This window comes from Typopeltis vanoorti, chromosome 4 (genome assembly GCF_054136105.1).
Source record: "Typopeltis vanoorti isolate ZY-2024b chromosome 4, IOZ_Tvanoo_1.0, whole genome shotgun sequence".
Lineage (NCBI taxonomy): Eukaryota > Metazoa > Arthropoda > Arachnida > Uropygi > Thelyphonidae > Typopeltis > Typopeltis vanoorti.
Genome location: NC_143552.1, coordinates 150,332,448 through 150,358,310, shown reverse-complemented (window position 1 = coordinate 150,358,310; position 25,863 = coordinate 150,332,448). Strand labels below are relative to the sequence as shown.

General features: G+C 34.8%; 1 protein-coding gene across 4 annotated transcripts; it reads right to left on the bottom strand.

Annotated features, from left to right (window-relative positions):
* Nucleotides 1-10,713: 10,713 nt before the first annotated feature.
* Nucleotides 10,714-22,325, bottom strand: LOC150107752 (serine hydrolase-like protein). 4 transcript variants are annotated; one of them, XM_090392028.1, is made up of 2 exons: nt 22,282-22,325; nt 10,714-13,683 (listed from the first exon to the last, which is right to left on the bottom strand). In XM_090392028.1, exons 1-2 carry the CDS (start codon nt 22,323-22,325, stop codon nt 12,696-12,698), a joined length of 1,032 nt encoding a protein of 343 aa, XP_090248154.1. In that variant the 3' UTR covers nt 10,714-12,695. The 4 variants fall into 4 exon arrangements, with proteins under 4 accessions (XP_090248154.1, XP_090248156.1, XP_090248157.1 ...); XM_090392030.1 differs by having other exon boundaries at nt 22,257-22,322; XM_090392031.1 differs by having other exon boundaries at nt 22,266-22,314.
* Between the last annotated feature and the right edge of the window lie 3,538 nt (nt 22,326-25,863).

Below are 25,863 nucleotides of genomic sequence, written 5' to 3'. Positions count from 1 at the left end.
CTGAAATATCTGGCTGTATATTAAATACATTTTTATTGTGCTAATGTGTAGATAATTCATAATATTGCTTGGTTGACAATTCCAAGCAATATTATGAATTATCTACACATTATGTCCAAATTAAATAAAAAAATCAGGTAAGAATTATGTGCAACACTAATGTTAGGGACTAGTAAAGAACCTGATATTTTTCAAGAATTAAGAATTTCACAGATTTTGGTGAAGGAAAAATATTACATTTTAAGAAATTTTTGTCTGTAATGACTGACAGTATCCCAGTCATGTGTGCCAAAAATATTGGATTTATAAAACTTTTAGAAAATAAACTTTGTACTATAATTTTATCATTTCATTGAATAATTCATGAAGAAAGTCTGTGTGCTAAAGTATCTGCAAAACAATTAATGAAGTTATGAATATTGCAGTAAAAAGTAATAAATTTAATCAAAGCACATTCAGCTTTCCAATTCTTATTGGAAGATGATATTATTACGGGAAACTCCCAGGAGTCCTTAGCTTCATCGAGGGAGACCCTAAACACATACTTTGCTTTGAACTCATTCACAGTCATGGCATCAAGGCAGCTTACTCCACTCATTCACCACTCTCTAAGTAAAACAACTAGTTCTAACACTCTTGCTCAGTATCCATGGATGGCTCCTAGTTCTCCCACCATCACCACCCCTATTCTGAAAAATTTCCTCTGAAACTTTAATTCCCTAACACTCCCAAGTCTCTATCTTATAAAAACCCTTCAGTGATTTGAATATTTCAATCATATTACCCCTTTCCCACCTATCAATCAATTTCTGTAACCTACAAATCTTCAACCTGTTCTCGTAAGGTTCATTCCATAGACCAGCTACCACCTTGGTCATTCGCCTCTGGATCTTCTCTACCTCCTCCCCATTACCAAGATACCCTGGTACCCAGATCTGCACACAGTAGCCAAGATAGGATCTTATCAAGGCTTGATAAAGAGGAACAATAACCTGCTCGTCTCTGCTCATCAAAGTATTCTCTAGTAACCAAGTGATCTGATGAGCCGATTTAGCCACTTTTGCTATGTGCCCCCCTAAACTTTAACTCCTATCCACTAATACTCCAAGTCTCTGGCTTCGTCAATTTCCTGGAATACAGTTCCACTAATGTGATATACTACTGGTAATCTATTCACCCCTAAATGCATACATCTTACACTTTGCCACATTAAACTGGCATCCATTCTCCTAATCCCAGTCTGCCAATGTATCCAAATCATCCTGCAAAATTTTGACATGTGTATTCACACTATTGCTCTACCCAACTTAGCATCATCGGCAAATAACTGAACAGTTCCTTTCAGATCCTTTCCTATATCATTAATGAACAAATAAAATATGGACTTTGCAGCCAAGAATAGAAATGTTTTGTGAGCAAACTCATTTTATTTAGTAAGGGCATTAAAACATTGCATTTTAAATATTTTCCCACAGTAAAAAAAATCACGGACAATGGTCAAGAGCTAATTGAAAATTCTAATGTAGAATTCTTAAATGATTATACTGAACATATAAAATTGGAATTTGAAAATCGTTTTTATTATTTGACTATACATGGTGCTATATTTAGTTTCATAATTAATCCAGAGAACTTGGATGAAACTAATGTTGCAAATATATTATTTTGAATTTTTAGGAATTAATAATTTAGAAACAACTGATTGAATTTAAAAGTTCAATCATATGAACTAATAAATTTAAAGAAAAATGCGAGAAAGATACCAAAAATTCAAATTATAACAAAATGTTGGACATCAATTCGTTAAACATTTATAGTAATGAAAAAAGGTGTAACTATTCCACCTATACTTGGTTCATCTTATATATGAGGGCAAATATTTTCTCTGAGGAATTACAGTTTAACCACATCGCCATAAATATGGATAAAATACATCACTCCTCTACACTTCGTATCCATCACATATTTCAATGTAATATCAATGGTATTACAATTGTACGTCCTGGCCGGTTGGATGGTTAAATACACTAAGGAGCAAACTAACGTGTGACAATTCTGAGTCATATGTCCATGTAAAATTTCCAATTATAAACCAAATTTAGATGTCCTGTGCAAAGATAAACAAAACTAAGGAAGTCATTGAAATTGCGTTTAAAATATTATTTTTCTATTGTTTGATTTTGTATATATATTTTTATAATTGTTTACGTATATTTATCATTATTTATATATAAATTTGTGATTTAAATATGTCTGTGCCTGCAATATTGAAATAATAATTAATAGATTTTTGTACTTTTTTTTTCATACTCATTTATAAAGAAGAACAAAGGTTGTTTTCTGTAACACTTATAAACCCCCCTTTTTTTTTTAATAGCATCATCCTCCATGTGTAACCCATGCATTAAGTGGTGAAAAAGGTTGCCAATCCCTCACCTAGAGGTTACAATATTATTTCTACCACAGATAAAGTAAAACCACAAGAGAATATCATTCATTGTTAAAACTGCGAGATGAGCAGACCAGCTGTTATAGATTGTGACCATTATATGCAGCATGTTACATTATAAATGCAACATAAGAATTAAAAATGCTGTAACTTCTTAAAGCTGCTGCTTTAAGGAGAGCCTCCAAATTTAAAAATAAAAAAAGCAGATAAACAATCTCTAAATATGTTCAACATACTTTGATATTATGCAATGACCTTGGTAAACAAAATAAAAAAAAAAAAAAAAAAAAAACGATTATACAAATTTGTACAATAATCAAAACATTGATACCATTAAGTTAAAAACAACTGGATAATTTTTTGTTAAAATAATAAATTTTTAATTTTTGTAATATAATTAATTTTTTTCTTGGGCAAGAAACACATTTATTATGCTTCAACAAATGGATACATTTAAAATTTTTATGTAATTCAATCTATATAATTAGAAGTGAATAATATGAAACATGAATATACTAAAAATAGATAATCTGATATTTTCTAACAAAAGTTGATATTATATCAAAAATAATTCTAACAAAGCAATACAACTTCAAAAAATATCTAAAGCCATACACAAAAGTACCCCCCCCTTTTTTAATTACCGTATTTGCCGGCGTATAAGACGCACCCCGTTTTTTGTACACATTTTTTAGGAAAAAAAACTTTATCACTGAATATTACAATGAATTTACAGTATTTCAAATATAAAATAATAAGTAGGTCTACTTTCAACAAATACCTAATCTAACTAGGAAACACCCACCTTTTAATCTTCTTCATCAAAACCCAGAAATTCATCTCCAGAGCTAAATGAAGAGACACTTGAACCCTCTTCTAAATCAGAATCTCAGTCCTCATACAACAAATTGTCCTCTGTACCATCCAGTGCATTACTAATGCCACACTTCTTAAATGATTTAACCACTGTCTCAGTTTTCACAGCATCCCATGAAGCTTTGACCCACTCACAAACTTGCTAAATGCTAGGCCTCTTCCTTCTTCCTGATGGCATAACCTCAAAATCTGAAGACTGCATCTAGCAGTCTTCTGGATGCAGTGTTCCACTTCTTCTTCACAAATCCCTTAAATGGTTTATTAATACAGACATCTAAAGGTTGAAGCCGACTAGTTAGACCTCCTGGAATTACAGCTAACTGATTTTTCAATTCCTTGAGTTTATTTTAAACATCTTCTGTTCTGTGAGAATGAAAGTGATCCCATACTAGCAGGGCAGGCTTCTTCAACAGTCCGGCAGTGTGCCTAGACCAAATGTCATCTATCTATAACTGGAATACTAGAATGTATTCCAGTAACTGGAATACATAACTAACGTAATTGGAATGCTCTCACTCACACACCACAAGGAAACAAGAAAGAAATCACATAACTCGGAACGGAGTTATGTGATTTCTGAGTATTGACGTATAAGTATATATTCCTAAGTATTGGCGTATAAGACGCACCCTGTTTTTCAGACCTATTTTCAAAGAAAAAAGTGCATCTTATACGCCGGCAAATACGGTACATTGTGGTACCCATATCAGTTTGTTCTTTAACTACTGGTATTGACATCATATAAACAGTTCCATTATCTACGAAAAGTGAAGGAAACTGATTGTATAGCATTGACTAATATCTCCTAATATGCAATTTGTCTGTAAACATCCTAATAACTAAAAATAACATGCCACTTGAATATATTGTGTCGTTAATGGGGGATCAAAGACAAAATATATTCAATAATAAGGTTGATGGGAGATAAACCTTTTTTTTTTAAATGGTGATCCTATACTGAGAAGTTGGACAATCTATAGTAGATTAGCACTGTGGATGGAAATTTACTGGATAGTTTCGTATAAATATGCAATCAATGTAATTACTAACATTGTACTTACATAGACAGCTTTGCTGTACAATAAACGAGACAAAGATGTCACTGTCACAAGGGCCATTTAGAAACGGTCCCAATAACACTGTTTGGCTAGATATGTTGCTGCCTCAAAGATGCAGTATATATAACACTCATCACTGGGAAACAGTTAAAAAGGAATGTACAATGCAATTAAAAGAGTGATTACTCTTATGTGGGATCAGGAGAGCAATGTCATTATTACAGTCAAGAATGTCTTAAGGATTAAGAAGCATTTCTATTATCAAATCAGTTACAGTTGACTTAGAAAACTAAGCAAATACTATTATAACAAACTTGTTCATTAAAACTATTTTGAAGTCTCAACCAAAACTCCATAAGCATAATGGTATTCTAAAGAAAATTCTACAGCAGTGTTTCTCAAACTTTCAGTATTTGTGTGTCCCTTTTAAAAATTTACGAATACCTGCATATTCCTTCTTAGGCAAAGGCAATTTGGAAGAAGTAATAGTAATGTTTCATTCAAACACAAATATTTATAAATGTATTTATTTCTTCTTAACATCTGTGTTATAATAAATTAATGGCTCATACTCATTACTTTCATTTGATCCTGATGCACAAATGTGTTCTTTTTTGCAGTTACTACAATCATTTTCATTTCATTCACTATTTTCTATTATGTGTTTCAAACAACCCAGTTTTAGCCAGTGATCAATATTAAAATGTTTAAGAAATATACAAAACAGATATAGATAGTACTTAAATATACTTTAATATTAATTATTAATATTAGACTGCACCTGAAAATTGTTACTAACCAATAACACAACTGCTGAAGTATAATCTATACATTCATCACAACTTACAACAAATATTTAAGCATGTGTAGATTCAAGCAGAAAAACAATCACTGAAGGTTACAATTTCAGATACAAATGATTCTGAAATTTAGTGGGAAGTACCAACCACATGGTTTGAACCACATAGTTGGAATATGATCATGTCATCAACTAGACATGGCTCTAACAGATACATGTCAAGAGCTATATTTTGTTTAAAGCTTAATTCAGATTTTTTTAATTATTGAAAAAATTAATCATAGAACAGACCTGTACTTATCTGTGACAATGACAACAACAACAATAACAAAAAGCCATGTGCCCCTGCCCCCAATACTTTTTTGCATACCGCACTTTGGGAAATACTGCACTACCATGCAAAACATTCTAGGGGTCTCTATGAGTTGGCCATGGTGATTCACATATATTTGTGCATGTGTATGTGATCGGCCTCCAAGAACCAGTTAGTACAATACAAAGGACAAAAAAACTAAACAGTTTAAGTCAAGAAAAGGAGAGAGAGAGAGAGAGAGTTAGTGATAAAACCAACAGTGTTCTTAAATTTTTTTACAATAATACAAATGCATTCCAATAATAACAAAGAATAATGCAGCAGAATGTAATGATTTTAGCACAATTAGTATTATATATATCCCATGCTTTGAAAATACTATTGAAAAATAATACAAAAAAAAAGAAATATATTTTCTAGAAAATGCCATAAGCGAACAGCAAAAAGTACAATTAATGCAATTATGAATTCAAAACTGCTATTGAAAGATCAGTAGAAATAAATAACGCACACACACACATATATGATTCATAGACTTTCAAAAAGCATTTGACAGAGTATGCCATGAAAAGTTAATAGAAATATTAAAAGACATTCATATTGATATAAAAGACCTCAGAATGATAATAAAATTATACTGGAATTCGAAGACACCATTATAAATGAATACAATAGATATATCAAAAGAGGCACAAGACAAGGGTGTATATCACCATCTATACTTTTCAATATACACAGTGAAATGATAATGAAAGAATATGAAGAAACTGAAATGGGAATAAAAAATTAACAATATTAGATTTGCTGATGATTTGGTCTTCATAGCAAAATCAAAAACAGAGTTACAAAGTATGGTTGAAATATAATGAAAATGAGTCAGAATTATGGCTTAGTATTAAATACAGCTAAAACCAAGTACCAGGTGTCTGAAAATGAACTCCGGAGTTTCTAGAATATTCGTGAAGTGACAATCAGATAGCAGCACTGTCAGATGCTGACAGACCAGATAGCTGTACAGGCATGCCATGATGCAGTAATGGCACTGCCACAAAAGAAAGCACAGTGATGTTATGGTTCACAGAAACAAAGTCAGTGACAACTGTCCAGAGGTTGTTCCTGGAATCAACAGAAGCCTTAAAACATACTCCAAACCTTAACAAGTATGGCTGTATAAATCTACCAAAGATTTGGGAGGCAGTCATCCTAAGACCAAATTAATATTTATTACTTTTATTTTATTTTATTTTTTGAAACTTTCTAAGACTATCATTTGGACCACTATTTCAAAACTTTGAATTTTTTTTTTTTTTTTTTTTTTTTTTTTTTTTTACCTAGATGGCGCCATATTAGGACTTTAGTCTTGTGTTGCATGCTGCAATTACTTATACTAGCCCCACTGTTACACCGGATTGTGATTGTCTTGCTTTTGTAACAAAATTTGTGTTTTGTGCTCTGAAGATGCTGGATATAATACCAGCGAAATATTAGCTTCTAAGTTAATAAATAGTTATTTTCTTATCCATCTGTGTTCATATCATACCGTGAAATCTATTACAACATGTCCAATGGAATTTCCGGTAGGAGTAGGAATGCTCTGAGTGACAAAAGCATCCATAAGTGGCATCAACAGTTCTTGGAAACAGGAAATGTTTTAAAAGGTCACTCACCAGGTAGGCATACAACAAGTGTGAAAAACGAACAAATTCAACGTCTTTCCAGCGTAGCCCAAAACATTCAGTTCATAGTGCGAGTTGTCAATTAAACATTCCTAAAAGCACAGTGCATGACGTTGTTCACAAGAGATTGAAACTTCGTACTCATAAACTGCAGCTTGTTCATCACATACAGCCTTCTGATAAGCCACAAAGAGTTCAGTTTGTGACCACCATGTTAGACCTAAGTGATGAATATGACAACTACCTCCAGAGCATCTTATTTTCTGATAAGGCAACGTTTCATGTACATGGAGTTAAGAATCGCCATAATTGTCAAGTCGGGGGGGGGGGGGGGGGGTAGATGAACTGGTAGAGTTCGTTCGTAACAGCCCAAAAGTCAATGTCTGGGGCAGCATCATGCATGATCGCATTGTTGAGCCATTTTTTTCCATGAGGAGACAATTACGAGTGTGGTATACCTGGATATGCTAGAGAACATTTGTGTTTCCCCACATTGAGAATGTGGAGGATCTCATTTTCCAACAGGATAGGGCCCCACCACATTATGCAGCGAATGTGCAGACTGTGCTCAACAACCAATTCCCAGGAAAATGAATAAGCAGAAGAAGTCCCATTGCTCGGCCACTGTGCAGTCCCAGTTTGACTCAATGGATTTCTTCTTTTGGGCTATGCAAAAGACATTGTGTATCAAGAAAAAATCCAGTCCCTTGCCCACCTGCACCACAGAATAACAGCAACCACAGAAGCAATTCCTATGAATATGCTAACCAGAGTGTGGTCTGAGGTGGAATTCTGTTTTGATTTCTGTAGGGCTGTAAATGGTGCACATATTGATTTACACTAACAGGCAATCAAACTTGTGACATTGTACTTTGATAATATATGCTACATAGATTTCTGCTTCAAAATGTCATAAAATAAATTTCATTGAAAAAACCCTGGAGTTCTTTTTCGGACAGCCTGTATATGGTAATAAGCATATACAGGCTGTCAGAACAAAATACAAATTTATGAGTATCAACAAGATTCATTCAAAATATAAAGACAATTATTTAGGAGAAATTATTACAGAAGATAGAACAACAGTTATGGAAATAAAGAATATCTAAGGCAAAAGGAGCATTTTGGAATAATAAATTACTAATGACCTCTGGAATAAACAAACAGACTAAAAAATAAAAATAATAAAATCCTATGTATGGTCCACATTGAATTATGGATATGAGACAGACATATATAAAATCCATAATCAGGAAATTGCAGGCCTTTGAGATGTGCTATAGGAGAGCATTGAAGATTTCCTGGAAGGAGAAAAAACAACAACTAATGAATAGATTTGATGTTAATGGGAACCAAAAAAGCACTCATAGAAGACCTTAGAAAGAGAAAGTGCAAGATTGCAGAATACACATTAAGAGGATCAGCAGAGAAACACATCTCTCAAAATAGTGGAAGGAAAATTAGAGAGAAATCTCCAGGTACACCAAGAACTTCTTGGGTTGATGATGTAAAGAAATGTATAGATAACAAGAGCTTTATGAGATCAAAAGGATGGTACAGGAATGGGAACTCTAGTGTACCATGATTGCTAACCTCCAAATTGGAGAAGCTACTTAAGAATACAAAACATTCATTGAATATAGAAGAACACTAAAATACATCTTAAAATTATGTCTGATATAAACTTATAAGAAAATTCATTCAAAGAAATGAATGTTCTGAAAAGATAACATTGTCTGTATTAAAAAGTTGCAAAAATGTTAAACATATGCAACATGCTTGTTAACCTGTCATAGAGTGACCAGTTGCTAGAGATGATCGGTCCTATATGTTCTTTGTTCTATAGGTTATAAGATCAGATACCCACAGTAAAAATCATTTATTGTATATTTCTTCTTATATATCATAAGACATCACCATAAGTGTAAATGAAGAACATCAGGGATTTGAACAAAAGCAACACAGTGCTTGTATTGCATTAGAATCCCTCTATACATGCAATCACATGTCTGGTTGGATAAAAACACTACTGGACTGAAAAAGAGAGCAAGACTTCATGGACAGCAAGGCAGTCATTAAGATTAAGTTTCAGTTTTGGGGAGAATTTCTTTTTATGGAAAGAAGCCCATTCACCACTCAGCTTCAATAAAAAATTTCACAAAATTTCTCACAAAAATAAGACAAAACTGACATTTTCAGATATGATGATGAGTTATGACATCATTTCCCTCTTTCACAAATATTCCTCATACTGAGAAAATAGAATTTTTAGCCAAGGAATTTCTATCAGACATTGTGGACATTCAAATTTACTATCAAATCAGATTCCTTCACAAGGAGGGATAAACTATACAAACAAATTGAAAGAACTGAGATGGGCTTACTGCTATCACCTAACCCAGCTAACTTTTATCTACAATGCCTGGAAGAAATAATCTTTCTCTCGTGACTCAAACCATCTATATGACTATGCTACATAGATGACATTTTTGCAATCTGGAATCGAAGAGAGCCAGAACTATTGCTACAAAAACTGAATTTACACTCTCAAAATAACATTTACACTGGAAAAGAATCCTTTCTGGAAGTGCATATCATACAAGGAACCTCATGAATTACTCTCCATTCTATCTAAAGACAACTTTTGCAGGTTATTACATTTAAAATTATCTGTTCACCATCAATCTCAAAAGTAAAGTATTGTAAAAATCCCATGACTAAAGCACAACAAAATTGGTTGCTTTACTCCAACAAGAACTGGAAACTATGAATCAAACTTTACTTAATGGCTACAAACCAAGAATAAGACAAAAAATAATTTAATAGCTCCCTTATACAACATCCAAACGAAGTAGAAGTCCACAGGATCCTATACCTTATATTAAGAACACTTCTAAACATGAAGTACAGAAATAGAAACTTACTGCTACCTTCAACCAATTGATCAAATTCGCAACCTCTTACCTTCTCAAAAAGACAAACTTTTGCCAATTATGCTATGTAGTGTTTACCAAGCTCTATGTTTGTGCTACCTGTCTTATTATGGTCAAATAGGAAGATTGTCAAAAAACATTTCTGAACATCAAGACATATCCAGCTTATTAGACCTCATAAATCTGGCCTGGCATAACACAAAATCAAAAACACTAATCACAGAGGATGCAAAAGGATAACACCAAACTTTAACATAGATCTAAGTATAAATATCAACATTTATTCAAGAAAAGTGCTGAAGTTCTATTTTGTCAATTAAACCTTAAATGTAATGACCGACTTTCTATCTGTAAAGTTTGAGAAACTGTTATTCTCAACTGTATTAAACAGTTTTATTCCCCAGCCCAGTAGTGTTTTTATCTGAACAAACACATGACAGCATATATAGAATGATTCTAATTTAACACATGTGCTCTACTGTTTCTTTTGTTCAAATCCATTATTGTTGTTCTTCACTCACACTGATGTTACCTTACAACACATAAGCCAAAATATTTGTACAATAGATAATTTTTACTGTGGTGGATGGGGGGGGGGGGGGTAAAAAAGGTATATTGATATATTATGAGAATTATTTATATATGAAAATAGCCCCAAACTAGTCACGAGTGTGAGAAAGCAATATGACAGGAGAAAATATACAACTCTGAAAAGGTAGTGAAGAAAAACGAGAATCCATATGCAGCTAGATGATTATATGTTCTTCTCTCCAAAATTTATAGTTGTGTGAGATTGCATGTGTAGTATTTAAAAGAATGGGGTGAACCTGTATGTCTGATCAATTATCAGACATACAGGTTCATTATCACCAAAATGATATCATTTCTGTAGAGAAACCTAAGAGCTGTTCAGCTGTTATGAGACCTTTACCAACTGCAGACCTTCAATCATTGTGCTATTTCAGTCATGACACTAAAGTAATATGGGATATATAATAAGACAGCATAAAGAAGCTAGAGGTCTTCTTGTGAAAATGGTCTATCTATTGTATTAAACTCTGAAATGTATACCTTCAGAGAAAGAACTACATGAGTTATTACCCTTGATCAATTACTATGGAACACTATAGGCAAAGAATGTGATTTTTGAACTGAAATAAAAGAAAGGTACGAAATTTTTAGAATGTTGTTCATGTTGTATTGTTGCATAAGCAAAAGCATGCATAACATGTTCTGGATAAGTTTAAATGTAGATTCAAGTATCTAAGCTGCATTTTTATTACTGTCATTTATGGTTCTACATAGACTTCTAAAACAGTTCCTAAAGAAACACATAAAATACTGGCAGTTCAGTAATAAGTTAATTCAAAGGAATAATGACATGCAAAAATGCAAGATCTTACCACATACACTTTAAATGTCTTAATATCTGGAATGTTCAGTTTGCCATTATCGTATACAAATAAGAAAACAATTAGGGAAAATATGCAGTGAGGGAGATTTGCATTCCTGACAAAAGTCAGATCAATTACATGGCACTGATGAGTGGATAGCATATCCACTCTCCAACCAAGAGGTTATGAGTTCAAATTCCATTGTGTGTATAGATGTTTGTAAATGTCTCTAGGTGGAAAATTAATTTTATCACCTCAGACCACCACCCTGATTATTTAAGAGTATGAAGTGGCTTGAAAATGTGCCATCTTTGGTCTGTAGAGCAGAGTTTTACAGAGTATTTTTAATAAATAGAAATATAAAAAATATTTAAGTAAACAAATATCTTAGCCCTCCCATGATACTAATATACCACAAAAGGTTTTATAACCTTTAATGAGTGGTGGTTTATAAAAAAAATTACTGAAAAACAAAAAAAGCTTCATATTTAGATTTAAAGGTGCCTGTGTTTTGGAATTTGGCGTAAGTACCTTCAAGCAAAAGAGAAGTTGCTTGATCCAGCGACCTTCCATTAACAGGAGGTAGGAAGAGCTACTATAAAAGATATAGGTACTTTTGTAAATAGACAGCAATTATTAATTAGTATTAAAGTCAACTGGCAGTACAACGATTACTGTTATAACAAATTCACTTGCTATAGCAAAGTACTAAAAAGTCCTGACCAAATCCCCACAGGCATAATGCTATTCTAAAGAAATTTCACTACAGCAAGCTATCCAACCATAACAAACTATCCCTGAGTTCTCTATACTGAGAATTGATTGTATAATTGAATTGTGCCTGTCTCTCTCAAATGTGTATATAACCTGCATGCAAGATGAGTGATCTCATTTGCATAATTCAATAATATTTATTAACTTTATATTTATTAGTTTAATAAACAATATTTATTATTATTATGTCTAAAAATGAGCAAAAAAAATTTATAATACTGATTTCCTTAGCATTTAAGAAGTGCACTAGTTATTGAACACATTCACACACACACTCTTTTTATATACATATGTATTTCTGTCTATACAGTTTTGGTTTGATTTTTAAATAACTGCAATTTTCCTTCTAAATTCTTTACAATTCAAATAGTTCAATTACATTTTTCTGTTCTTGCAAAGGCATTTAAAAAAATAAACATACAATTAAAGATTGGAAGGTTTTAAACCATCAAAGAATGAATTTATAAAGGGCGCAACAACTTCAGGATTGTTAATATGAACAAAATGATTACCTTTGACTTTTACAAATTCAAATTTTTTACAGCATCTGTTATATATCTCAATGAATTCATTTAACATCTCTGGAGTTTTATTCTGGTGTTCATAGCTTGAAGAATCAGCTTTAATTATGATCATGTTGCATTTGATATTGGAAATATATGATTTCAGTGTATCATGAGAGATTATATACATTTCAGGACACCAGAGACGAATATCTCTTGCAAATACAACACCCTGTCCACATGAAGACATTTTTGTACCTCTTTTAACAAGAATTTCAGCAGAAACTTCTGTTAACTCACCAAACACACCATCAATAAGTCTCTTAATTGCTTCATCTTTAGTATATACTCGAGGTGGTTCACTAAATTTCTTTTCATTCATGAAAAAACTGTCCAATGCAGCCCTAGTCATAGCTGGAATTCTTTCTGATGATCGAGAAGAAGGTTTAATAATATCTAAAATAATTACTGTATCTATTATTTCAGAATATAAGGAAGCTGTTAAAACACCAATCATTCCTCCTAAGCTATGTCCTAAAATAGAAAACTGCTTCCATCCAAGGTAATCAACAACATGTTTTATTTCACTAATTCTGTCAAATAAATGGTAAAAAGTACCTGGAGGCTTGTGAGAAGATAAGCCATGACCTAGAAGATCAATAGCAACAATATGAAGTTTTGGTGATAAAAGGGGTATTAGTCTATCAAAAGTACCAGCATTATCTTGCCACCCATGAATTGCTAAGACAGGATGGCCTTCTCTACCCCACTCTTTAGCTGCGATATGACCAAATGGATGAGGAATCAGCAACTCTTGAGCTGATCTTGAAGACATTGAAGTGCTGTAAGATTTTAATAATGGAATGCAACTCTTCCAGGGAAAGGAACTTTTCACTGACACACCTAGGCTAAAAATAAATAAAAAATAAAAAAAAACATTTAATAATTAGTGCATGAAGAATAAACAAGGAACTGATAAAACAATCATAGGTGCATTTGATAAAGAATTTTTGAAGGAATATTAGCTAGCCTCAAATGAAGGTAGCAAAGCTTTTTACTACCAGAAATTTGGGATTTTCCACAAAACTGGTAAACCAGCCAGAGAAAGAATATATGTAATTAGGAACAAAAATACTGCGTAGGTGGTGTAGTGCAGATAGCGAACTTTGTAGTTTTGTTTAGTTGCAAGAAGTGCTTTTACTTGATCAGGAAGTAGATTATATTTAATAAGAAATTATATCCTTCACTCAAGACTGAGAAAAAAATCTGCACAAACCTTCATGACTAGTCTAGTTGTATATAGATGCAGTTCATTTCACATCAAATTGCTCCAGTATCTCATAATGCACAACGTATCTCCCTTCTGGATGTGCAAATTTCTGTTGTTTAATGTAGTGGCTGCCTGTGATGATAATTATTATACAGGAATCTCCATGGAGTCAGAAGACTCATTATAGGAGATCTGTTACTAACACACTAGCATTCATTCACACAATACCTATCATACATCTCCTTAAGCATCAAGCACTCTTACACATTATTATAATTTTGTGATACCTCCAAGGAGTCCAAAGACTCATCGAGGGAGGACACCTACTTTACAGCTCTGTCTCCATCATCTACACCAACACCATCTACTGCTCACCACCACTAGTATTTTTTTGTCTGTAAATTGCATGTGTCCTAAAGGCCGATTTGTCTGTATGTGGAATGAAAAACCCTGCTACCTCTGTATGAGATGGCTAAATCACCTTCAATCGAAAAATTTCATATGAAAAATTCCTCCAGTCATCATGACAAGAATCGAACTTAGACCTTTTCCAATCGAAAGACACAACATACCGTCATTCTTCCAATTGCACAACAGAGTGATGCTTTAACTGAATGACCCTTTGTTTTCTCCCTTCTTGCCATGTAGTGAAAAAAGTCTTCAGTGTCAAACCTATAAAACTCCTCTAATAACTTAAATGATTCTATTATAAATTAAAGATGCCAAAAAATTATATTCTTGGTTTAATCCTTTATTCAAGTGTAAGCAAACAAAGTTTGCATGTGAAGTTACTTCACAATGGGCAACTCATATATATAGAGGCTAATGACTTCACATCACTTACCTAGTAACCCATAATGGACAGGGTCACTACCCAGACCAGTTTCAACCTTTATTGAAGTCTCATCAGTGGGAGTCAGACCCAGAAGTAATACCATGGTTGAAGTAATGCAGAAATCATATTTCCATATACAAGTAGCCAAAAGTTGCCACACCTTATTACTAAAATACTCTGGATTAGAGATAGATATTGAAAGTTTTTCCACTTGGTTATACTATAAATTAAAGATGCCAAGAATTTAATCCTTTATCAAGTGTAAACAAAGTTTGCACGTGAAGTAATTTCACGAGTGGAAACCCATATTCTCGTGTCATCCCTCTTTTGTCTATCAGCTAATTTTTGAAGCCAACAGACCATCATTCTATTCTCGTATAAGGGACATTCTGCAGTCCTGTCACAATCTTTGTCACTTGCTTCTGGAGCCTCTCAACTTCTTTATCTCCATGGAATCTGGTAGTCTCTGTGCAGTAGTCCCGATGTGTCCTTATTAAAGTTATATTATAGGGGAACAATAATCTCTCTATCCCTGTTTGTTAGTGTTCTTTAACAACCACATAACCTGATGTGCTGTTTTGATTACCTTTGCAATATGCCCTCTAAACTTTAATCCCTCTACCCACAATCACGCTCAAGTTACTGGCCTCATCTGTTTCTTGCAGTTCAGTTCCATCAATTTAGTACATAGTTTCTGATATCTTCCCAAAGTGCATCAACTTATGCCCGCCATGTTAACTTTGCCCATGCTCATCCCAGCTTTGCATCATAAGCAAAACAACTGAATATTTCTTGTCAAATATTTCCTACATTACTGATATACAAATTAAACAATAGAGGTCCAAGTATACTGAACCCTGTAGACCACTGGTCACTTATCTTCCCCTGTACTCAACTCCTCCATAATCCACTCTGATATCTGTCCATCCTCTATTCCAAATCACCATATTCATTCTGATTTGCTTCAGTTTATGCAACAGAGTTCTATTTGGAATCTTATCAAATACTTTTGCAAAGTCTAGTAATATCAATGAGTGGCCATTTCCCATATCCTACTCCACTGTTACTTGATTATAAAAAGTAAGCAAATTACTACAGCTACCTTTCACAAAACCATGTAATCCCGTATCATATTCCTATCCATCCGATCCTGAATTCTGATGGACCTATAATTAGCTACTTCTGTCTCTGGAACTTCCTTTATGCAATGGGACTATTTTGCCCTCTTTCTTCTCCAATGGCACCTTCCTAATAGTGAGGCTAAAATAAATTAAACACTTGGTCATGAATGCTGATAATTCCCTTGCACATTCTCCTAATACACAGGTCAATATGGCATCTAATTCAATGGATGTGTTCTGAAATATTTTAAGCACTTCCCTTTCTTAAACCTCTATTCTCCTATCAGTCAACATCCCACCTGACATTGCAATGTCATCACCTAGATGGTATACTATACCCCTGCAAAATGTTCACTCAGTAATTCGACTATCTGGTTTGGGTTCTATTACTCCACACCACCAGAACTTTGTCGAGTCATCTTTCCATAGTCATTCCTTTTACTTGTCACATAGGAAAAGAACTCTTTAGGTCTCATCAGCTAGCTTTCTCTTATAATTAGCTTTATCCTTCCTTACAATACTGGTCACCCTTCTTGCCTGCACCTTATATTGCTAATGGGCATGCTGATCACCTTTTTCTTTATAATCTATCCATAACCTTTTTTATGAATGCAACTCCTCCTTAATGAAGCTATTCATCTATCTAACTCCTACCTGATTTATCTTTGGATCAAGGTATACATTCAAGATACTGTTTTTTTTTTCAAACATCCCTGACCAACTCCCATGAGCTACCAATATCTCTCCCCTCCAAATTCTTATGGCATGGCTCTCTCGAAAGCAGACTTCTCAGCTTGTCATAATCACCTGCTTTGTAATTCCACATCAATCATTATTATTATTATTGTGGGCTACTCCATGGAATCCTTCCTCGTCGAGAGAGGTCCTAAACATCATGTCAAGCACTATCCAACATTTGCACAGTATCTATCATACTTTGAACTCATTCGCAGTCATAGCACCCACAACAGACTCTGGCAACCTATTCCACTCATTCACCACTTCTCAAGCAAAAGAGCCTAGTTCAAACACCCTTGCTAACTACACTCTTACTCAGTTCCAAAGGATGGCTCCTTAGTTCTCCACCATCAGACCTGTGCTGAAAAATTTCCTCTGAATTAATCTTGTAAAAATCCTTCAGCAATTTGTATGACTCCAGCATATCACCCCTTTACCGCTTGTCAACCAGTTTCTGTAACCCATAAATCTTCAACCTGTTCTCGTAACGTTCATTCCATAGACCTGCTACCATCTTGGTACTTGCCTTTGGATCCTCTCCACCCTTTCCTCATCACAAGAAACCTTGGTAACCAGATCTGTGCAAGTAGTCAAGATGGGGTTTTATCAAGGCACAATAAAGAAGAACAATAACCTGACTGTCTCTGCCCGTCAAAGTCTTCTTCAGGAACCAAGTGATCTGATAAGCTGCTTTAGACACTTTTTCTATGTGCCCCCTAAACTTTAACTCCCTATCCAAGAACTCTCCCAAATCTCTGGCTTAATCAATTTCCTGGAGTACAGTTCAAGCAATGTGGTATACAGCTGGAAATTTTTTCACCACAAAATATCCTACACTCAGCCATATTAAACTGACATCCATTCTCCTTGGCCCAGAATGCCATGATATCAAAATAATTCATCAAAATTTTAACATCACTTATTAACTATTGCACTACCCAACTATTCATTATCAGCAAGCAACTGAACACTTCCTCTCAGATCCTTTCCTATATCATTAATGTACAAATTAAACAGTAGCAAAAGTGGTACGCCACTAATCACAGGCCTTCTTCTGGACTACTCTTGAATAAATTACTCTTTGATATCTCTGCACAAATCACCCTCTTATCCACCTTACCAACCCTATATATCCATCACTAAACTGCAGCACATCCCCATGTGTGTGTGTGTGTGTGTGTGTGTGTGTGTGTGTGTGAGCGTGCTGCAGTTTATTAATTAGAATTCCATGTAGTATCTTGTCAAAGGCTTTTGAAAAGTCCAGCAGTATCACTGTAAACATATGACCTTTATCCAACTCAGCTGTCAACTGTATTATAAAACATGAGCAAGTTACTGAGGCATGACCTACCCTTTATAAACCCCCCCCCCCATATAGTATCCCATTTCTATATCCATTCCTGTATTTTGATCTTGACCAACTTTTCCTTGACAACAACAACTCCTGATATGCTCATTGCTTGGTAATTTGTACATCAGTTTTGGAGTCTCCTTTATGCAATGAAACTGTTTCCCCCCACTTCTCATCCCCTCGGACTATCCCAAAGCTGAGACTTAGATTAAACAATGTGGTCAAGGGCACTGACAATTCTCAAGTACTTTCACATAAAACTTGAGCTGGTATATTATCTAATCCCATAGCTGTACTCACATTAAGGTTCTGTAATATGCCATGCACCTCCATTTCACTTACCTCAATTCACATATAAGCCTTTGCCTCTCTCATTACTGCAATATCTCTACCTGGATGATATATTCTTGCAAAGTGTTCCCTTAGTAATTTTACTATTTCAAGTGATTCAGTTACCTCCCTACCATCGGCATTCATTACAATCATTCTGCCATACATATTTTGCCTTTTACTTGCAGCATATCGAAAGAACTGTTTGGGATTATCTTGGCCTGCACTGCTAATTTCCTTTCATGCTTTTGCTTTTCTTATCACACTGGTTACTCTTCTGGCCTGTGCTTTGTACTGTTCATGTGCCTGCTGGTTATCTTTCTCTGCGAATTCCCTCCACATATTTTTCATTTTTTGTAGCTCCAGCTTAATAATGATATTCATCCATTTAACTCCTACTTGATTTACTCTCCTGACTCTAGTCAGGAGAGTAAATCAAGTAGGAGTTAAATGGATTACTTCCCTCAAACCCTTCTTTCCTGCTTCCCAATGCACTATCAACATCCAGCTCTTGCAGTTTCACACACTATGGCACTGATCCAAACAATCACCTAAGCTACTTATCAGCTGTGTAATTCCACATATACCCACTCTTAGCTGAAGATTCCACACACTTACACCTGCCAGGTCATACTGGTTATAGACAAAATCTCAGATTCAATTACTAGATCGAGGACTCTCAAACCCTTAGTATATTCCATCACATGTTGTCTCAGGTAATTATTCCTTAGTAACTGCATAAATTCCATTTCCTTCCTCCCATGTGTCCTCTTCTCCTTCCAATCTATGTTCCCATAATTGAAATCCCCCATAATAATTACTCACCCTCCACTCATTGAGCCTATTTGCCGATGCATACTATCTCCATTATCTTTTCCATCCCCTGGTTTATAGCAGCATCCAACCGTATATTTTATTTTGCTGGCATCTATCTCACACCAGATAGGCTCATATGTGCTATTTTTGCTGGACTGCAGCTGAACTTTTACTCTCTTTGGTTGCAGTTCACTGACTAACATCAATAACTCCTTCACCCATTGTTTTTTTATCTTCCCTGAACACACTATACCCTTCACATTCTATCCCACTAACTATATCATCTTCTGTTAGCCATGTCTCACTAATGTCAATAACCTTTGGCCAGGATGAACTAACCAATGCCAAAAATTCCTCCTGGGATTAGTGTGCATAAAGTGCAAAAGCCCCTTATGCCCACCGCTATCCTGACATTTCATACTAACTATCCCTGATTTGTTACCAGTGGTACTAACTTAGGCATATTATACACATTCTTACATTTAACCATCCCACTGATGTCTGCATATCCATTCGATAGCTCCCCCAATTTTACACATCCACTTTCACTACATTCAACAACACTTTTTTCCCAACTCTGAACACTAAATCTATTTCAGATGCAAACAATCCTTCTTGTATAAGTCCTTTCTCACATCCACAAACTCCATACCACTCTGACATTTCAATTTCCTTAGTAGTGAACAAGAGTTTTTGCTCTCTTAAGGTTTCTGCCTGGTCTCTGAAGAAAACCAACCAGTTCAACACAGCTGTCAGGTCAGTGAAACCTTAAAAAATGCACTAATAAAAGGCAAATACATTGCCGCTTGGGCAGTGCCCATGTCTTTTAAGTAGTGCAAGCTAAGGCAATTCAGGGGATGCTGAGGAATTGTATCCTCATAAGCTCTCAGGTCAACATATAAAACTTTCATAGTTTCTACAAACATTTGGCTTGGAATAACATTGGATCTAGTATCCATTTTACCTATGAAAGTCTCACTAATGCTTAAAACTTTTGGTGATGCTATAAAAATCAATGCCGAAAAACTCCCCTCTCTTATTCCTGATACTTCTAGCATTAGTATATAAAAACTGTAGCATTCCCTTAAGCTATAGTTACCCAGTACCTTAATAGCTTTAGGTATACGATAGTTATTTATTAAAATTATATCATAACTCTTTAAACTCATTCACTGACTGCACTCTTGCTATCCTCACAGACAACGAATTTCACATTTTCAACTGTAAATCCAAAACAACTCAACCGAACCTACCAAAGTCTGCAGATCATGTGGCCTCAACTATCTTCATACTGACACTACACAGTCCCATTATCATGTTGGCTATCTACCTCTGTATTTTCTTCCATTTGTTCATCCTCTCAAAATCCAAACAAAACTATATTTGTGCACAGAATTCCAGGTATTAGGAGTTTATTATTGTTATTATGTAACACTTCCAGGGAGTCCAAAGACTCATCGCGGGAGGGCACCTACTCTACAACCCTCCGTCTCCACCAATCCACCAACTGCAACTACCTTTATCATCTACACAAATGCCATCTACTGCTGACCACCACCACTAGTATTTTTACAGACAATCACAAACATCCATGCTCGTGGCAGGATTCGAACCCACAGCATTTTGACTAGAGAGCGGATATGCTAACCACCCGGCCAACCAGGTTTATACAGCAGAAGCACATCCTATCTCTCTCTCTCTCTCTTGGTCCATATCCTCACTAATATGGCTTGCCATAACAGTATATTCTCTGAAGTTCAATCTCCCTCCAACATCACACTAAGTTCTTTGTTTCCCAACTTCCTTCAGTATGGCCAAACCAACAGAGGATACAGACCTCCATCTGTGAATACCAAAGTTTCATACCTTACAATTAGTAGTAAACTGATATCCCTGCTCGCTTTCTCACCTTTCCGGCCAACACAAATTCTCCAGAAAAGCTATACATCGATATCATTCCCAATAACTATTAGCTTCACATAATTTGAAATAACTAATTATCTCCCTGCAGTTAAATATATTAGTATATCAGCTTACAGCCATTCCCCCTGTAAGATTCCACGTGCGACTTTCTATCTCATTAATAAGATACCTGTACAATAATAACAATAATCCATGATGAGTTTCTGACTCTATGGGGATGCCTGTATAATAATAATAATACTGCTCCACCTCTCCCAAGTAAAACAAATAATTGTCAGATATCCAATCTTCTAATCTATTAACTAATCTGGAAAGATCTTGGTGTATATATTTCCTTCCTCAACTACTCTTCTTAATTTATTATAAAATCTGACAAGATTACTAAAGATAAGACCGAACTTTAAGAAATTTCACTCTCAGGAAGAAGGCAATTCTGCATACAAGCTTTTATAAACTTCTCCAAAATCTTTTAACCACAGAAGAAATGCAAAATGGCTTCTACGTGGTGAAATGGCAGCATTCATTTTACAACTCTCAAAAAAAAAAAAAATGAAAAAAAAATTATTTACTCTTTGTAAAGAACGTCAATGTAAGAATGCCAGTCACTCGACTGGCATTCTTTCTGTTCAATGTCATTCAATGAATAATTAGATCAATAGCATTTTCAATTTTTTACTTGATTCTTACAGAATAGGTGATGAAATATTGAACAGAATATTACCTATTCGGATATCCTGTGCCATTCTAAATGCTTCCTTTACCTACATCTAGAAATGCATAGCGATAAATACAGAATATATACACAGTTTTAGTACTCTATATTAGGTTTAATTAATAAGCTTATATTAATGTTATACTAATAAGTAATCCTATATTAATAAGTTTATTTCATTAAAACTATTAACTTCAATAATACTCATACTGTACTATCCTGTCGGTGAATCGACAACGATCATCTTAACGTAATATTCCTCTAATTTCGTTATACGAATCGCCCAATTCTTAATCAATTTTTTTTTTTCTATTTATCTGATTAATTCTGACCTATTGGTTTAACTGACCAATTCTGACCAACTGAAATTTCAATTTACACATACCTTACTTACACCTTTTATTACGTACCAATAACACGGAAGTATTCTGGATAAGGAAAATGAAATAGCCATTTCCAAAACAGCAAGCAACCACGCAGCTCTAATCCCCTCGACATAAAAATTGTTATCTAAATTATCAAGTATGTGGGGAAAAAACTTTAAATTACTAAAATATATATAGGTAGTTAACTTAAATGGTTCATTATTTTATTCACATGTTTCTATTTTGGACACATTCTTGTTTGAAAATGTAAAACATTAGATTCAGCTATTGATCCTGTACCTTTAAGCATTACACATGAATTTAAGCAGGACAACTCATGTCTTTGCTTCAAATAAGTCTGAATATTAGTTTCTCTTATTTCTAAACTTTTTCTTTTAAATAATAATAAATAAATTAATTAAATTAAATTTCTAACTAATACCTTTTACTTGCAAAAGGAGAAAGCAGGAGATGAATTTTTTTTTAGGTTGGAGATGAATTTCATTGCCCGGTGTGAGTACACCTAACAGCGTATTGGAGGCATGAAGTGGCTCCAAAATGTTACATGTTATATAAAAGAATACAAAAAATAAACTAAAATGATAAAAACAGAAAAACAGGTCTTTAGAGCAGGGTTTCAGGATTATGTAAAAGAATACAAAAAATAAACTAGAATGATAAAAACAGAAACAAATACTTCGCACATCCACGTTACAAAATGTACTATACGTTTGCAAATAGCCTTTCGTTGATGAGAGCAACATAAAAAAGAGATAGAAGAAGAGAAAGAGGAGAGTTGACATGACAGGAACATTCATAAAGCAGAGTTCCTTAAGCTTTAAGTTTTGGAAACGGTGGACATACGATCTCTAATCCTTAGCTCTCAACGATCGCTGAACTTAGGACTACCGATATGTTTAAAGGAGTTAGGGAGAGCGTAAAGCAGACAACTTCCCCCATCTCGTGATCCTGAAATCTAACTCACAATTGTTGTCTTAAGCAGTGATTCGATTTTTATGAAATAGGGATTAAAAATCTACTTTCAGGAAGCGAAATATTCTACTTCGCTGATCAAAAAAAGATTATGGAAGAGCCGAAAAAAGTTCCTATGGTCAGCGACTAGAATTGAACCTATATATAGCATCCTTTCTTCTGGCTGACCATTATGGAATCAGAAATAGTGCAGAAGCCTACACTCCTCCTCCTCCTACTACTACTGCTGCTGCTACCGACAACAACAACAACAACAATAATAATAACTACTTTCTAACAGGCATGTGTAGCTCCGTGGAATGGCGTTTACTTTTTTGTGCTAAGCCGCCTGAAGAATGACAGGAATGATTCTAGTTGTCGACTAAAAAAACTTTTTCTAAGCCTTAATTCGATGGTTCCTGAGTTAGCTGATCTCTTGCAGTGGCAAGCAGAATTTTTTCTTCCAGAAACTCTGGTTTTTGTCCAATAAACTCAAGAAAATCGACGTTAGAACACACATTATTTCAATTGTTATGGTTTCTAACCCTAACACAATTGTGTTAGGGTTAGAAACCAAGAGATGGTGACATTTGTCAGCTGCCTCTCTTCACTAGATGCCATATATAATTAGTGATAGTCTTGGGCCAGCTATAGCTGATTGGCTACTGGTGGAGACTAAACTGTCCTCTTAGTTTCCAAAAGATAGAGAGGGATAAAGTGGCCTTTCCTACTTCCAATAAGGGAATAAAAGTCGTTAACTGATTTCTTCTTTCTTTTTCTATTTTCTTTCTTTTTTTCTTTCTTTCTTTTTTTTTTTTTTTTTTTTGATAACAACTTTTTGATTACCAGTTGCTTTCTCTGGCTAGCCGAGCAGATAATCTCCCCTCCCCAACCAATAGGTTGTGAGTTCGAATCCCCATCATGAATGTGTTCTCAGATTGGGCAAAAAAAAAAAAAAAATTAAATAAATAGTACAATAATAAAAAAACAAAAAAGACTTAGAAAACCACGGCACTAATGTACCATATGTCTAAATCCTTGCATGGATGGAATTTCATGAAAAGGGAATTGTTGAACTTAATTACTGATTATTATAACTCTCATTATTGTAGACGTTTTCCTGTGTAAATGGTATTTGTATCCATAGCTCAAACCCACCAGCAAAAGCCTTTATAGGTTCGACCGTAATAGCTAACTATTACAGTCGAATCGAATGGAACGGACTTCTGTGAAGAGGTCCGTTATCACCTTTGTAGGAAGATGAAACAGACAAATCAGAGGAAGAGGATTCATGTCCCAACGGTGAAATGCGCAAAAAAATCTTCAGAGGAGCAGACCTCTATAAACAACCTGGACTCAGCTGGCTCTGACAGTCAGCACCTGGTCAGGGCTGACTGCCAGAGAAAATTAAAGGATTCAATCCTGTGACAAAGAGAAGCAGTTTTGACAGTACTGACACAAGGTTGAAATCTCATGATAACAGTAACGCATGTGATAGGAAAATAGCAAATGGCAATACAGTTTATTGCGTATGTCCGTAATACTGCGGACCAGAAAGCAAATACAGCTCTATTCATCCCAGACGAACTACCATTGCGAAGAAATCTAGACAAATGGCCCGAAGTTCCAGGCGTTCCTTAAATGGGACAGAGGAGCAAAGAATTACCAGGCTCAACATGGTGTGTCCACTAAAACTAGGAACCTGGAATGTCAGAAACCTGTATGAAACAGGTAAGCTAAGAAACGCCATCCGAGAAATAAAAAGACTTGCAAATCGGATTTTTGGAATGAGTAAGTTAGGTGGCTAGGATCGGGCAAAACTCAAGTTGATGACGTGACAATGAATCACTTTCGAAGTAGTGAAAACAATCATCAAAACGGAGTTGGAATAATATTAAACAAGATGCCAGTAAGTCACTGTTGACCTTCACACCTACTCAGTTAGGATGATGCTATTTAAACTGAAACGTCAACCATTCGATATCAATCTTATACAGGTCTATGCTACTACTGCTAAAAAGAATGATACCGAGAGAGAAGAATTTTATGGTCAATTAAAATAACTAATGAAAAATACAAAAAACATGATATTAACATCGTCATGGGTGATTTCAATGTTGAAGTTGGGGAAGGAAGAAGTAGAGATATAGTTAGCGAACATGGACCGGGAACAAGAAATGAGAGCAAAGATTGTCTTAATCAATTCTGCCAAAAAAAAGGACCTAATGATCACAAACATATGGTTTAAGCTTCCACCCCAAAGACTATATAATTGGCGATCACCACAGGATAATAATTCAAATATAGTCAGAAAGCAAATTGATAAAATAAAATAAAATAAATCAGCTAACGCCTTTTATTCCCTTAGACGGAGTAGGCGAGGAGACCAGCTTTTGGAGACTGAGTGAGCAGTTCAATCTCTGCCAGTAGCCAATCAGAGATAGCTGGCCCATGTTTCTCACTAATTATAGGCGGCAAATGACGAAGAAACTGGCAAGCAAGTGCTGCCAACTCTTGGTACCTAACCCAAACAGGATATGTTACTGTGTGAAAATAATGTGGGTACTACGGTCGATTTTCTTGAGCTTACGGGACGAAAAACCCGAGTTTCTGAGAGAAAAAACCGCATACCCGTGCCAGAGATCGACTAACTCG

Bases quoted from the DNA above. Each gene is read 5' to 3' on its own strand.
- LOC150107752 (XM_090392028.1), bottom strand. From the start codon at position 22,325: ATGGCTATTTCATTTTCCTTATCCAGAATACTTCCGTGTTATTG. The intron at 13,684-22,281 runs GTACGTAATAAA...ATTTATTTTTAG, and splicing joins AGAATACTTCCGTGTTATTG to CCTAGGTGTGTCAGTGAAAA.